Source organism: Ovis aries, chromosome 8 (assembly GCF_016772045.2).
Source record: "Ovis aries strain OAR_USU_Benz2616 breed Rambouillet chromosome 8, ARS-UI_Ramb_v3.0, whole genome shotgun sequence".
NCBI classification, from domain to species: Eukaryota; Metazoa; Chordata; class Mammalia; order Artiodactyla; family Bovidae; genus Ovis; species Ovis aries.
The window spans coordinates 19,575,556-19,590,072 of NC_056061.1; the positions used below are offsets into that span (position 1 = coordinate 19,575,556).

General features: G+C 41.6%; 1 protein-coding gene across 3 annotated transcripts in view; it reads left to right on the top strand.

Annotated features, from left to right (window-relative positions):
- The first annotated feature begins 7,967 nt into the window (after positions 1-7,967).
- The window catches only part of CEP85L (centrosomal protein 85 like), a 144,599-nt gene continuing 138,049 nt past the window's right edge, over positions 7,968-14,517 (top strand). For all 3 annotated transcript variants that reach the window (XR_009601598.1, XM_015097328.3, XM_027972343.3), the window contains exon 1: positions 7,968-8,381. Coding sequence is in view for 2 of the 3 variants with exons in the window: in XM_015097328.3 (XP_014952814.2) it covers positions 8,309-8,381 (73 nt within the window). In the remaining variant the exon portion in view is untranslated. The remainder of the gene's footprint in view (positions 8,382-14,517) is intronic.

Consider the following 14,517-nt stretch of genomic DNA (forward strand, 5'->3'; position numbering starts at 1 on the left):
TATAAGCAGTTCAAATAAATATTGATGGTCCCTGGAAGACTAAACTTTATATTTTGGCATAATTTAATCCTTTCCAGTCTCACTTCCCACCCAAAGGACCACTCCATTATTCAAATGATCCGTATCTTACCTACTTTCTCATTAGCCATTGCAACCCAACCCTGGAGCCAAAGGTATAGGTAAGATTCATTTTCTGTTGTTCAGCTGCTCAGTCGTATCTGACTCTTTGTGACCCAGTGGACTCCAGTATGCCAGGCTTCCCTGTCCTTCATCATCTCTTGGAGCTTGCTCAAACTGGTGTCCCTTGAGATGGTGATGCCATCCAGTAATCTTGTCCTCGGTCATCCCCTTCTCCTCCTGTTTTCAATCTTTCCCAGCTTCAAGGTCTTTTCTAATGAGTCAGCTTTTCACATCAGGTGGTAAAAGCACTGGAGCTTCAGCATCAGTTCTGCCAATGAATATTCAGGATTGATTTCCTTTAGGGTTGACTCGTTTGATCTCTTTGCAGTCTGAGGGACTCTCAAGAGTCATCTCCATTTTTCTGTATCTCTAAGGAATCAAGGTCTTGAGATGAGGTGTACTCACTCTCTTGGCCTGGTTACACCACCCAGCCATCTCTCCCTAATCTTTCTTTTGCTATTTTGGTAGTATTGGGCAGAGACAGGAAACCCAGTAGCTGAGTAAACATCCACATGGGAAGTTCAGGGAATCAGAGCCTAGAATGAAGTCTTCTATGAAGTTGGACCCAAAGAATTTGGTAAATGTTTTGCAGAAGTGCATCATTTCACCATAACCTGAAATAATTAGTAACCCCAAAGGGTCAGGAAAAGCTATCAATCAGTACTTTATAGTATTCTGATATATCATTCTGGTACAAAGTATTATCTATAACTAACATCATTGTACCCATCAATGCTATTTTTTTCTTGGTGAGGTATATCAGGACTCCATTTCTAGATTGTATACCTGTGTCACTAATATACGGTTGCATACATGCATTGTTCTAAGCACACTACAAGTGTTAACTCATTCAATACGCACAAATGCCCTATTCAGTTCAGTTCAGTTCAGTTGCTCAGTTGTGTCTGACTCTGTGACCCCATGAATCGCAGCACACTAGGCCTCCCTGTCCGTCACCACCTCCCGGAGTTTACCCAAACTCATCTCCATTGAGTCGGTGATGCCATCCAGCCATCTCATCCTCTGTTGTCCCCTTCTCCTCACGCCCCCAATCCCTCCCAGCATCAGGGTCTTTTCCAATACGTCAACTCTTCGCATGAGGTGGCCAAAGTATTGGAGTTTCAGCTTCAGCATCAGTCCTTCTAAAGAACACCCAGGACTGATCTTCTTTAGGATGGACTGGTTGGATCTCCTTGCAGTCCAAGGGACTCTCAAGAGTCTTCTCCAACACCACAATTCAAAAGCATCAATTCTTCAGCGCTCAGCTTTCTTCACAGTCCAACTCTCACATCCATACATGACCACTGGAAAAACCATAGCCTTGACTAGACAGACTTTGTTGGCAAAGTAATGTATCTGCTTTTCAATATGTTATCTAGGTTGGTCATAACTTTCCTTCCAAGGAGTAAGCAGTCTTTTAATTTCATGGCTGCAGTCACCATCTGCAGTGATTTTGGAGCCCCCCAAAATAAAGTCAGCCACTGCTTCCACTGTTTCCCCATCTATTTGCCATGAAGTGATGGGACCAGATGCCATCATCTTAGTTTTCTGAATGTTGAACTTTAAGCCAACTTTTTCGCTCTCCTCTTTCACTTTCATCAAGAGGCTTTTTAGTTCCTTTTCACTTTCTGCCGTAAGGGTGGTGTCATCTGCATATCTGAGGTTATTGATATTTTCCCAGCAATCTTGATTCCAGCTTGCACTTCTCCAGCCCAGCGTTTCTCATGATGTCCTCTGCATAGAAGTTAAATAAGCAGGGTGACACTATACAGCCTTGACATACTCCTTTTCCTATTTGGAACCAGTCTGTTGTTCCATGTCCAGTTCTAACTGTTGCTTCCTGACCTGCATACAGATTTCTCAAGAGGCAGGTTAGGTGGTCTGGTATTCCCATCTCTTTCAGAATTTTCCAAAGTTTCTTGTGATCCACACAGTCAAAGGCTTTGGCATAGTCAATAAAGCAGAAATAGATGTTCTTCTGGAACTCTCTTGCTTTTTCCATGATCCAGCAGATGTTGGCAATTTGATCTCTGGTTCCTCTGCCTTTTTTAAAACCAGCTTGAGCATCTGGAAGTTCAGGATTCACATATTGCTGAAGCCTGGCTTGGAGAATTTTGAGCATTACTTTACTAGCATGTGAGATGAGTGCAATTGTGAGGTAGTTTGAGGATTCTTTGGCATTGCCTTTCTTTGGGATTGGAATGAAAACTGACCTTTTCCAGTCCTGTGGCCACTGCTGAGTTTTCCAAATTTGCTGGCATATTGAGTGCAGCACTTTTACAGCATCATCTTTCAGGATTTGAAACAGCTCAACTGGAATGCTATCACCTCCACTAGCTTTGTTTGTAGTGATGCTTTCTAAGGCCTACTTGACTTCACATTCCAGGATGTCTAGCTCTAGGTGAGTGATCACACCATCATGATTATCTGAGTCGTGAAGATCTTTTTTGTACAGTTCTTCTGTGTATTCTTGCCACCTCTTCTTAATATCTTCTGCTTCTGTTAGGTCCATACCATTTCTGTCCTTTATTGAGCCAATCTTTGCATGAAATATTTCCTTGGTATCTCTAATTTTCTTGAAGAGATCTCTAGTCTTTCCTATTCTGTTGTTTTCCTCTATTTCTTTGCATTGATTGCTGAAGAAGGCTTTCTTATCTCTCCTTGCTATTCTTTGGAACTCTGCATTCAGATGCTTATATCTTTCCTTTTCTCCTTTGCTTTTCGCTTCTCTTCTTTTCACAGCTACGTCTTATTAGGTAGTTACTATTGTCATCCACAAATTAAAGATAAGGAAACTGATCCACAGACAGGTTAATTAACCTATATCTCTTGAATTCACTTTTGTATTGTTTTTGTTGAGTCCTAAGTCATGTCTCACTTTGTGACCCCATGGACTACAGATGCCAGACTCCTCTGTTCTCCGCTATCTCCTGGAGTTTGCTCAAACTTATGTCCGTTGAGTTGGTGACGATATGTAATCATTTCATCCTCTGTCATCCCCTTCTCTTCTTGCCTTCTATCTTTCCCAGCATCAGGGTCTTTTCCAATGAGTCAGCTCTTCGCATCACGTGGCCAAAGTATTGAAGTTTCAACTTGAGCATCAGTCCTTTGTATAGTTGAATGTATCTGATAGGAATCTGATTGTAATTTTCAAACCCATCATCAAGTGAAAAAGTTTCTGAGTTTTCTTTTTTTCATTAAATTATTTTTTGAGATTACAACAACTCATAATAAATCTAGTAACTTGTCATTTTTTGTGATCTGGAAGAAGTTATATATCATAGTCCTTGTCACACCTTTGATACACCAGAGGTATCTGTTCCTTGGAATTTTTCAGACTTCATCCACAAAGTTCCTATCAAGTGGCCACTGTTCTTTAGGAACTCTTTCAATTGTTATTGGTTGGTTTAATTTTTCTACCTTTTGTTGGTTTTGATATTTTATTTTTTTTGTAAACATTACACTCTCTTGAGGTTGCCTATATTATGTACCATATGTTTTCCTAATTTTAAAATATCACATATCCATTGTTACATCACTTCTTTGTTCACTGATTGTTGTTTGCTCAATAAGATAAATTTATATAAGAAAAATACATGTAAGATAGTTTAAACTTAATGAGTTTAGAGATTCATACCTAAAGAATTTAAGATTTATGAATGCAACATGTATTTTTATTTTCAAATAATGTCTTTTTTTGCAATATTTCAAATGAGGAATTTAATACAGATCTGACAGTAAATTTTCAGTACTATTTTCCGCTTTTTAAAGTTCTCTTTCAAAACATTAAATATGGAAATTTCACTTAAGCCACTGTATATATACACATATATACAGACAAGCATATACAGTCACTATTTTCATTACTTATATTATCTCTACTAAGAAAAATTACTAAAATATTGAAGCTCAATAATAAATATCTTGGGCTTCCCAGGTGACTCAGTAGTAAAGAATCCACCTTCCAGTGCAGGAGATGCTAGAGACGTGGATTCACTCCCTGAGTCGGGAAGATCCTCTGAAGGAGGAAATGGCAACCCACTGAAGTATTCTTGCTGGGATTATCCCATGGACAGAGGAGCCTGGAGGGCTACAGTCCATTAGGTTGCAAAGAGCAGGACACGACTGAGCAAGCAAGCAAATAATGTCAGAATGTGTATTAATAGGATTCTCCTTATGGTCTTTACTTACTATCCCAATGAAACAAAAACATGCTGGTTTATAACATTGACCTTAGAAATGGTTAGGTAGTCCTCAGTCTCTCAATCTTGTGCTATGATTAATTTTAATCATTCTGAGAACCATGGATACTGGGTGTATCACAGATATGGCTGGAAATCTCAATTCAGTATATGGTTGACCCTTGAAAACCCAGGTATGAACTGTGTGGTATGGCTTATATGTAGATTTTTTTTCAATAGTAAATATTGGAGTACTACAGAATCCTTGGTTGGTTGAATACTTGGATGCCCAAACGTGGATACTGAGGAGTTGGGGATGAGGATTCAGGGCAACTGTATTTTATACTTGGAAATGCCTACTGTGCAGAGGGTAGGTGCCCTCTAACCCTTGTATTGCTTAAGGATCAACTGTATGTTCATAATGTGTATGATTTTTTAAAAATGATGGTTACAGTTTACTTCATATACATACTATTTTTAGTGTTTCAATTATTTTAATTGCATTAGCTGTCTATCCTCTCAAGTTTAATTAGTAGGAACACAAAAAATTTATCCTTGGTGGTGCCAACTGCCAAAATAGCAACATGTTTTTCTATTTTCTATTTCTATTTAGTACAGAGCATATTTTACATAGTCTCAGCTTCACACTTTATTTTAGTGTATGTAGTGGCATGCCTTTCAACTTGATAAAAACATAGAAGAATTGAGTAAATTATTTTTTAAAAACACTGCTTAGAATTGAGTGGAAGTTGGAAGAGTTTTAGAATAACAGTGAGTATGTATTAACTCACAAAGGACTGAGATATATTTGTAATAGTTCATACATGTCTTAGATCTGTATATAAAAAGTTTGGTATTTAATAAATGCTATACCTAATATGAGAACATAGTATCTATAAATCATGAAAAAAAGGAATACTTTCATATAATTCTATAGCTTCTGATAATTCATGTTAGAATTTACTTTTTTAGGTTTCTTTTTGAACCTGTACTATTCAAGTGTCATATTACATGGGTTAAGGCACATTTAAATCACAGAAAGGAAACAACTGCATTCTTTTTTTCACATTTCAATCACTTTAGCCTTAGAAACAGTTGACCCTTGATCAGTTGTTCAGGATTTGGAGAAATAAGTGGAACTCTACCTGTGGGAGACTAAATGTAAAACTGTAATCAGATAAATTACAAAACACCTAGATATAGTTTAACCTCTAAAAGTTTTAGAAAAAGCAAGAGAATTCCAGAAAAGCATCTACTTTGTTTTATTGACTATGATAAAGCCTTTGGGTGCTGCTGCTGCTAAGTCACTTCAGTCGTGTCCAACTCTGTGAGACCCCATAGACGGCAGCCCACCAGGCTCCCCCTGTCCCTGGGATTTTCCAGGCAAAAACACCGGAGTGGGTTGCCATTTCCTTCTCCAATGCATGAAAGTTAAAAGTGACAGTGAAGTCGCTCAGTCGTGTCCAACTCTTAGCGACCCTATGGACTGCAGCCTACCAGGCTCCTCCATCCATGGGATTTTCCAGGCAAGAGCACTGGAGTGGGTTGCCATTGCCTTCTCCTAAAGCCTTTGTGTAGGTCACAACAAACTGTGGAAAATTCTTAAAGAGATGGGAATACTAGATCACCTTATCTGGCTCCTGAGAAATCTGTATGCACGTCAAGAAGCAACATTTAGAGCTGGACATGGAACAACAGACTGGTTTCAAATTGGAAAAGAAGTACATCAAGGCTGTATATTGTCACCTTGCTTATTTAACTTATATGTAGAGTACATAATGTGAAATGCCAGGCTGGATGAAGCCCAAGCTGGAATCAAGAATGCAGGGATCAATAACCTCAAATATGCAGATGACACCACCCTCATGGCAGAAAGTGAAGAGGAACTAAAGAACCTCTTGGTGAAAGTGAAAGAGGAGAGTGAAAAAGTTAGATTAAAACTCAACATTCAAAAAACGAAGACTATGTCATCTGATCCCACCACTTCATAGATGGGGAAATAATGGAAACAGTGAGACTCTATTTTCTTGGGCTCCAAAATCACTGCAGATGGTGACTGCAGCCATGAAATTACAAGATGTTTGCTCCTTCGAAGACAAGCTATGACCAACCTAGATAGCATATTAAAAAGCAGAGACATTACTGACAAGGATCTGTCTAGTCAAAGCTATGGTTTTTCCAGTAGTCATGTATGGTTGTGAGAGTTGGACTATAAGAAATGTGAGCATTGAAGAACTGGTGGTTTTGAACTGTGGTGTTGGAGAAGACTCTTGAGAGTCCCTTGGACTGCAAGGAGATCAAACCAGTCAATCCTAAAGGAAATCAGTCCTGAGTATTCATTGGAAGGACTGATGCTGAAGCTGAAGCTCCAAGACTTTGGCCACCTGATGCAAAGAGCTGACTCATTAGAAAAGACCCTGATGTTGGGAAAGATTGAGGGTAGGAGAGGAAGGGGATGACAGAGGATGAGATGGTTGGATGGCATCACCGACTCGATGGACACCAGTTTGAGCAAGCTCTGGAAGATGGTGAAAGACAGGGAGGCCTGGCATGCTGCATTCCATGCAATCACAAAGAGTTGGATAGGACTGAGAGACTGAACTAACTGAACTGAATACAAACATGAGGCCTTTGTTAGCAAACATCCAAAACAGGAAAAAGCATCACTGTAGTCAAAGCTTGTTAAGGGTTAGCAACCTGCTTTCCGGTTTACTGGATTCATCAGCCAGGTCCAGTGCTCACTTCCTTCTATAGTGCTCAACCAGTATTTATTAAATGCACTATTTTAAGGGTTATAAATATTGCCAGTGAAAAGGAAGATTTAAAGAGGATGCTGCACCTTTTTGTCCTTCCTCAGGATACCTGCTCTTGCACTCTGGGTTCAGGTGAAGGGTGGAATCTGACCAGGCAGAGGAGGAACGTGAAGGTGTAGTTGCCCTCCTATTACATACTTTGGTGTCATTTTGACTCCTGATTGCTTATCTGAAACACTGAGCTACTAGATTAAAATTGACAGCCCCTCCCTGAACCCCCTGGTACTTATTTACCTCGGGTCTTTTTTCCGGCTTTTTTCTGCACTCGTCTCCGTGTTGTAGATATTTTGGTACCCTCTCTCCGCCTCGGTTGTAAATTGAGGAAAATGACCTCTTTACTATCCTCCACAATGATCAATAAACGATGCTTATAAAATGCATGATGACAACTTTAATTTCAACCCCAAATGAGACGAAGTCCCTCAACCCTCTTTTATCACAAGCAGTCTGGATGTGAAGGCAGGTCTTCCATGCCTTTTTCTGAAAGGTGCCCCGGAGGGCCTGACGGATTAACCAACGGAGCGGGGAACCTCAAGACAAATCCCTGACCCAAGTTTCGCCCTTTCCTCACCGCACTGAGCGCTGGGACGGGAAAAGAGGGATACCGCAGGTACGTCGGACTTACTATTCGCAAGCTGCGGAGCAAAGGGGCTTGATGGTACCCACCTGGAACGGCCCGCAGGCCCCGCCCCGCGCCGCGCACGCCTTCTGCAAGCGCACTAAGCCCCGCCCCCTCCAGGCCCCGCCCCTGCCCGGCTCCGGCTCCGGCTCGGGCTCCGGGAGCGGAGGGGGTGGAGAGAAGCCGCAGCTGCAACTTCGTCTGGAACCTCGCAGCCTGGGCTCGGCCGGGGACCGAGCCGCCGTCACCGCGGAGCCGCCGCTTCCCTGGCCCGGGCCTCAGCACAGCTGGGCTGACCATGGCAGCCGCCGCCGCCGCGGCGAATCCGGCCCCTGCGCCCCCTTCCCGTCGCTGAGCGGCCGTTGCTCAGCCCACCCGCTCGCCCCGCCTCGCGGGTGCCGCCGCAGCTGAGGCTCCGCACAAGTTTCCGCCGCGGAAGAAGCAGAAGGCAAAGGCAGCGGAGGACGGACGTGGGGAATCGGGCGCCCCCGGCCCACTCAGCACTCCCGCCCGCGATGTGGGGGCGCTTCCTGGCCCCTGAGGCCGGCGGCCGGGACAGCCCCGGCGAAGCCCGCAGCTTGCCCGCGGGTAAGTAACGGGACAGGCCGCCGGTCGGGGTGGGGGTCGCGGCCGACCGCGGCGCCCTGGGGACCCCGCCGCCGCCGCCGCTCCCCTCCCCTCCCTCCTCCGGCCTGGCTTCCCCCTAGCCGCGCGCCCGCCCTCCCGCCAGCCGGGTTTCCTCCCGGCTGCCGACACCCAGCCAGCCGGGCGGGCTGACATCTGGCTGCCCGCCTCCCCGGCCGGATCCGTCCTGCATCGCGGCGCGCCGGCCCGGCGCGGCTCCGTGTCCCGGCCGCTCCTTATCGGGCCTCAGCCCCGGCGCCCCAACTTACAGCTCACTTGGGCCTCCTCGGATTGGGCTTTGTTGTGCGTCCCCCTCCCTTTTTTCTCGGGTGGGGTGTGGGGACGTGGGTAACGGGGCTCCCGGAGATGCGGGCGGGAAGGTCGCTGCGACCGTGCTGCAGCGGCGGCGGCGCGGCGCGCTCCAGGGGCGCCGGGATCTGCTGCAGCCGCGCCCGCAGACCCTACTGGAGGGCGCGTTTGAGGGTGGGAGGAGGCTGCTGGAGATATCTGGACTGCTGGTGCCCGCCCAGGGGTCCATCTCCTCACTGAAACCTGGTCACCGCCCAGCAATTCTCTCTGGAGGACACGTCCAGCCAAAGCCAATCGATCTTTAAGCAAGAGGGGGTGTTAATTCGTTTGCCTGTGCCTGCTAACCCTTTTCGGGGAAAATTTGGGGTTTGCCGCGTTGGGTGTGTGAAGGGAACTGTTTTGTAATGCATAACCGTTTCATGCCTGCATCACTTGAAAGTTGTGTAGGAGCCACCAAATTAGAATAAATCGTCCCCTGATTAGGAATGTAAAAAATAAGACTTGGTTATCTGACATTGACAAGTTACATGACGTTGGCTGTTTTTTTTTTTTTTTCAGGCGCTTTAATTTAATCTTAATTGTATTTTGAACCACCCACCTCCCCTCCCTCTGCCCTAGAAGCTGCAAGTTATATGGATCATTTATCCAGAAAAAGCCGCCATATGTACGTTCACAAAAATTGTGCTGCAGCTGCAGGTGCTTCTAGGACTCCCCTGTTAGGGAGCCTTGTTACACAAAATGTTTGAGCTCTACTTGTGTAGCTGTCATTTTAGTATACACTTTCAAGGCGATTTGCAAACAAAACAAAAAAATATTTGGAAGTGGTTTTCTGTTGGTAGTATTTTCGCTGTTTAAAAAATATCAGACACAAACTCAGATTTCTATTAAAATTTCAAATAATGCAGTTCTGTGATACTTTAGAAATTAGTGACTTTTTTTTTGAAGACAGTTTTCTCAGGTTTATTTTCTCAGGGTGTAATTGACATTTAGAAATGGTAATGTACTTAATATGTGCAGTTGGTTTTGATATGAACATGTGTATATACACATTGTGAAATGATCTGCACAGCCAACTAGTTGACCTAACCATCACCTCATAGTTACAGTTTTTTGTGTGTGTCATGTGTTTGGTGAGAAAACTTTAAGATTTACCCTCTTAACACATTTCAAGCATATAATAATACACTTTTAACTGTAGTGGCATAATGTACCATTAGATCTAGACATAGATAAACTTTCAAATTCAGAGTTAGATTTGAAATTGTTCTCTTAAATTTGGTCCTGCAGTCCTTTTAGAAATAAGAGAATTTAATGTAGGCATGAGTTTAGTAAAAAAAAAAAAAAAGTAGGAAGTTATTTTCTCTATAATGTATACCATTTATCCTAAGAGGAGGAGACAGGAGTTGAGAGGTTTCTGATACTCATTGAGTATTTACAGATTCTGCAATCACAGTAACTTCAGTCAGTGAGAAGGCACTTCATTATCCCCAGAGGCTGAAAGGAGTGGTTTCAATTTATCTGTACACGTCAGAAGCCATCTGTAATGTCTTTGCAAACTAACCTCTAAAAGTTTATTTTTATTTGTTATAATAACATGTTTGAAGGCATAATATCATCCAAGCATTGTATCCGTTTATTCCATCGTTTTTTATGGAGAAGAAAATATCATAGTGCTTAGAAATTGTTAATTAACTGAAGAAAGGACTTGGAGGTTATATTGCAGCCTCTAAACCTTTGCTGTGGCAAAGAATATAGTGGAAGAAGATGCTTTATAAATACTATCCAAATTTAGTAAATTCAGACAGTATATCTTTACAACACATTTATTTTATCTAACCTTTGACAATAATAAATCTTTGTTAAGTCAGGACAGGTCTTTCCAATACAATTTTTCTTCAGCTGTATGCTAAGAATAGATTACTTTTACAGAATAGTAATGTAATTATTTGTGTTTATTCTCTTAAGTAAAGCAAACCTTTAAAATTATTTTTGTAGCTTAATTTGTACCTCATTTGTAAAACCTAAGTGTGGTTTCTTTAGCAAATGAACAGGTGGTGAAGGTCAAAATAATGACCTCTGAGTTGGTTCATGTAGGCATTTTTTTTTTCTTAGAATTTAAAGAAAATTTGTATATTTGAAACACTGCCCAATATTACCTTTTGACTGCCTTCAGTGATTTTAGAGCTCTTCTGAAAGCAGAAGGAACCAGTCTTCTGATTGAATTTATTAGCAATCATTTTGGTTTTAAGGGCCAGTGTTAGGACAGGGATACATAAATAATTCCTAGTATTTAAATGAGTTTGTCTCAATATGTGGGTTAATCCTAGATGTCCAAAAACTAGTTCGTTTATACAGTTATGATTCTAGACCAATCTGCCTGCTAGAGCAAGAGACACAGGTTCAATTCCTGGGTCCAGAAGATCCCCTGGAGAAAGAAATGGCAACCCACTCTAGTATTATTGCCTCGGAAATCCCATGGGTAGAGGAGCCTGATGGCTACAGTCCGTGGATTTGCAAAGAGCTGGACACAGCAACTAAACAACAGACAACTAGACTAAAGAGAAAACCAAAGATAATATAGAACCAGTTCTAAAAAATTGGAGGAAACTATTTTTTTAAGGTAATGGCAATTAAAACAAGTAGGAATAATTAGTGGGTATGGAAAGTACTAAACTTTGAACCTTTGCTGTAGGACTTAATTTTGCTTTGGCTTTATCCACAGTTTTTCAGCTTTACAAAGATAACTGTTACAAATAAAGATAAAATGAGTATTTTCTTACATTCCCATGCAAAGATCAAGCAAAAGTGCCCCTCCCCCTTTTTTTGATTGGCAAGTGTGGTTAGAAAGCTAATTTTATTTTATTTTCCTTTGCCTGCTTTTATTTTATTTTTTTTCAGACTTTCAACTTTTTTTTTTTTTGTATTAGGATATAGCTGATTAACAATGTTGTGATAGTTTCAGGTAAACAGCAAAGGGATTCAGCCATACATATACATGTATCCATTCTTCCCTAAACCCCCCTCCCATCCAGACTGTCACATAACACTGAGTAGAGTTCCATTAGCTATACAATAGGTCCTTTAGGGTTATCCATTTTGAATACATAGAAAACTTAATTTTAAGTAGAACATGTGTTATGTTTTTTATGATTTGGTTGAGTCTATTTGAGAATACTCCATTATTCAGAATGTATAATAGTTTCAAAGTTGGATAAAAGCTGGATGTATTTCCCTTAGGTTTTAAGCATCTAGTATGATATGGTGATATTTTGAGTACTTGCACTTAGTTATATTGAATTTGTTGCTTTTTATAAATCATACTTTCAAAATATTAATATATTTAATCCTTAAAACATTTGGAGGTAGGATATGACAGTTTTAAAGTATGCTAAAATTAAAACGTTATAGAAAATACTTACACAATAAGTGCCTCAAGCCTTAGTGCCTTACTGCCTTTCCCTAGTTGATGCCTGGCTATAAGGTATTTATTTAGTGATGTCATAATGATGGTGGTAATAACTGGTATGATTATGTCAAATACTAAGTCTTTCTGTGGTTTTGAATTAAATGAACCCAAAAGTACAATGATACCAATGAAACATAACTCTTCTGCCTAAACTCAGTTGAGCATGTTCTTTTATAATAGGCTTTCAGGGATGAGTGGTTAATCTCAGCTTTAGTAATGACTTTTGTGAAATGAACCTGATTATTACTGATAGCTTCTTGGCTTGATGAAGGTGGTAAACTAATCTGAGGCCAGGCAATAAATGGTGAGTTGACAGCCTCTGTTGTGAATGTTTCTGTATGTTGAGAACAGAAGGTATTTTACAGTCTCGAGTTTCCTGACTGGATCAGATGTGTCTGTGTGTACTCTGAGAAGATGAAATGAAGGCTCTCAGATTTTACTGCGTTTTATCTTAATTAGTTCTCTCAAATTGTGTATTAAAAGTGAATAATGCAATCATTTAGATAACTTCTAAAGCTATGCTGCTGCTAAGCTATAATGAGATGCTAATTCTTATTATTACTTTAAGGATATATATATATTTACATTGGCAAAATAATATTCTACAGAGTGGGATTTATTGTATATGGTCGTTTTAAGAATGGGAATGATCAACATAAAATAACATCAAATCGCTCTTCATACTAATATTTTACTTGCATTTTCTATTTTTCTTTAATTAAAAAAAATTCATTGTTACCTAGCATAGTGCTTGGCACATACTTAACTACTTGGTAAATGTGAGTCATTCTTTCAGTATGTATTGTGTGGTGGGCATTGTACTGGCCTCTGGGAGTACAACATTGAACAAGAAAGTTCCCGGCTCCAAGGGAACTCACACGCTAGTAGGGAGGAAACGGTTTGTAAGTAAACCAACAACACGATGATTTAGCTAATGTTAAGTACTGTGAAGAAAAGAGAGCTGAGTGAGATGATATCGGATGGGTGGATCTGGGGAGACAAGGCCTCTCTGAGGAGGTAACGTTGCTTTGAGACCCGAGTGATGAGAAGGAGCCAGGCATGAGGGCAGGAGTGTTCAGGCAGAGGGTAAACAAACAGCTCCAGGGTAGAAATGAATTTGGGGAATTTGAAGAATATCAGTGAGTCTGGAGCGCAGTGACCGGGGATATGAGGTGAGGGAGTCTTGTAAGAATGTGCGAGAATTTTAGGTTCTGTTCTGTGTGAGGGGAAGGCAGTTGTGGGTGGTCAGGGAAATGGCTGTTCGTTTTTTCACTGAGCGAGTTGAGTGCTGCTGCAGGGCAGACCTCGTGCTCGGGAGATGAAGCAGACGTTAGGTGTTGGTAGGGGGAGGAGATTGTGGTGGGGTGGGGAAAAGATCGGTAGTAGCAACTGGCCGATAGGTCATGGCAGTGATTGGGTGAAAGATGGTGGTTTGGATTAGAGTGGTAAGAGTGGACAGGAGAGAACAGAATGAGTCTGGAATATACTTGAAAAATAGAGCCAACAGGACTTACTGATGGTTATGAGGTGGCAAATGAAGAAAAGAGGAATCAAAGATGAAGTCTTAGTGATGGCTTCAGTAATTGTAATGGACGGTAGTGTCATTTCGTAAGGTGAGGAAGTAAGTGGAATTAAGAGTTCTGTTTTAGACTCCTGGATGAGTTTGAGATGTGTTTTAGAGGTTCAGGTGAGATGTTGGGCATAAAGTCTGGATCTCAGTGGGGAGCTGGGAGAGCTGGAGGTAGAGAGTTTGAACATGGTGTTTAAACACGATCACTTAGAGTATCCAGAAGACAGCAGAGGTTAACGTTTTCTAGTCGGATAGAGGAAGAAGATCCAGCCACAGAGAGACCGTGAAGGCGCAGCCACCAGTGAGGCAGGAGTAAAGCTGGGAGAGTGTGATGTTCCAGAGCAGAGGAGACTGAAGGAAGGAGTCAAGAGTCAGAAGTTAAGCTTCTGAAGAGTCAGAGTCACATGCTTCCAAGAGGCCAAGTAAGATGGGACAGAGAGAGAGAGAGATCAGTGCCACTGCCTCCTTCAGTGAGAGCTTTAAAATTTTTAGACTAGTAGGGATTAAAGATCCTCTAATCCAATCAGCCTATTTTATCGGATTTATAGGATTGGTACAGAAGTGCTTAGTAAGTGTTTGGGTGGCTTTCTTTGCCCTTACCACTTAATCAAGCTAGGGTGACCAACTGTTTGAGTTTGCCTGGGACATTCAGTTTTGAAACCAGAGGTAGTCTCCCCTGGGGCTCCTTACACTGAACAGTTGGCTGAATCTTGACTGGGTAAAGTTTTAAATTACTTTAAAGAGATTTTAAATTA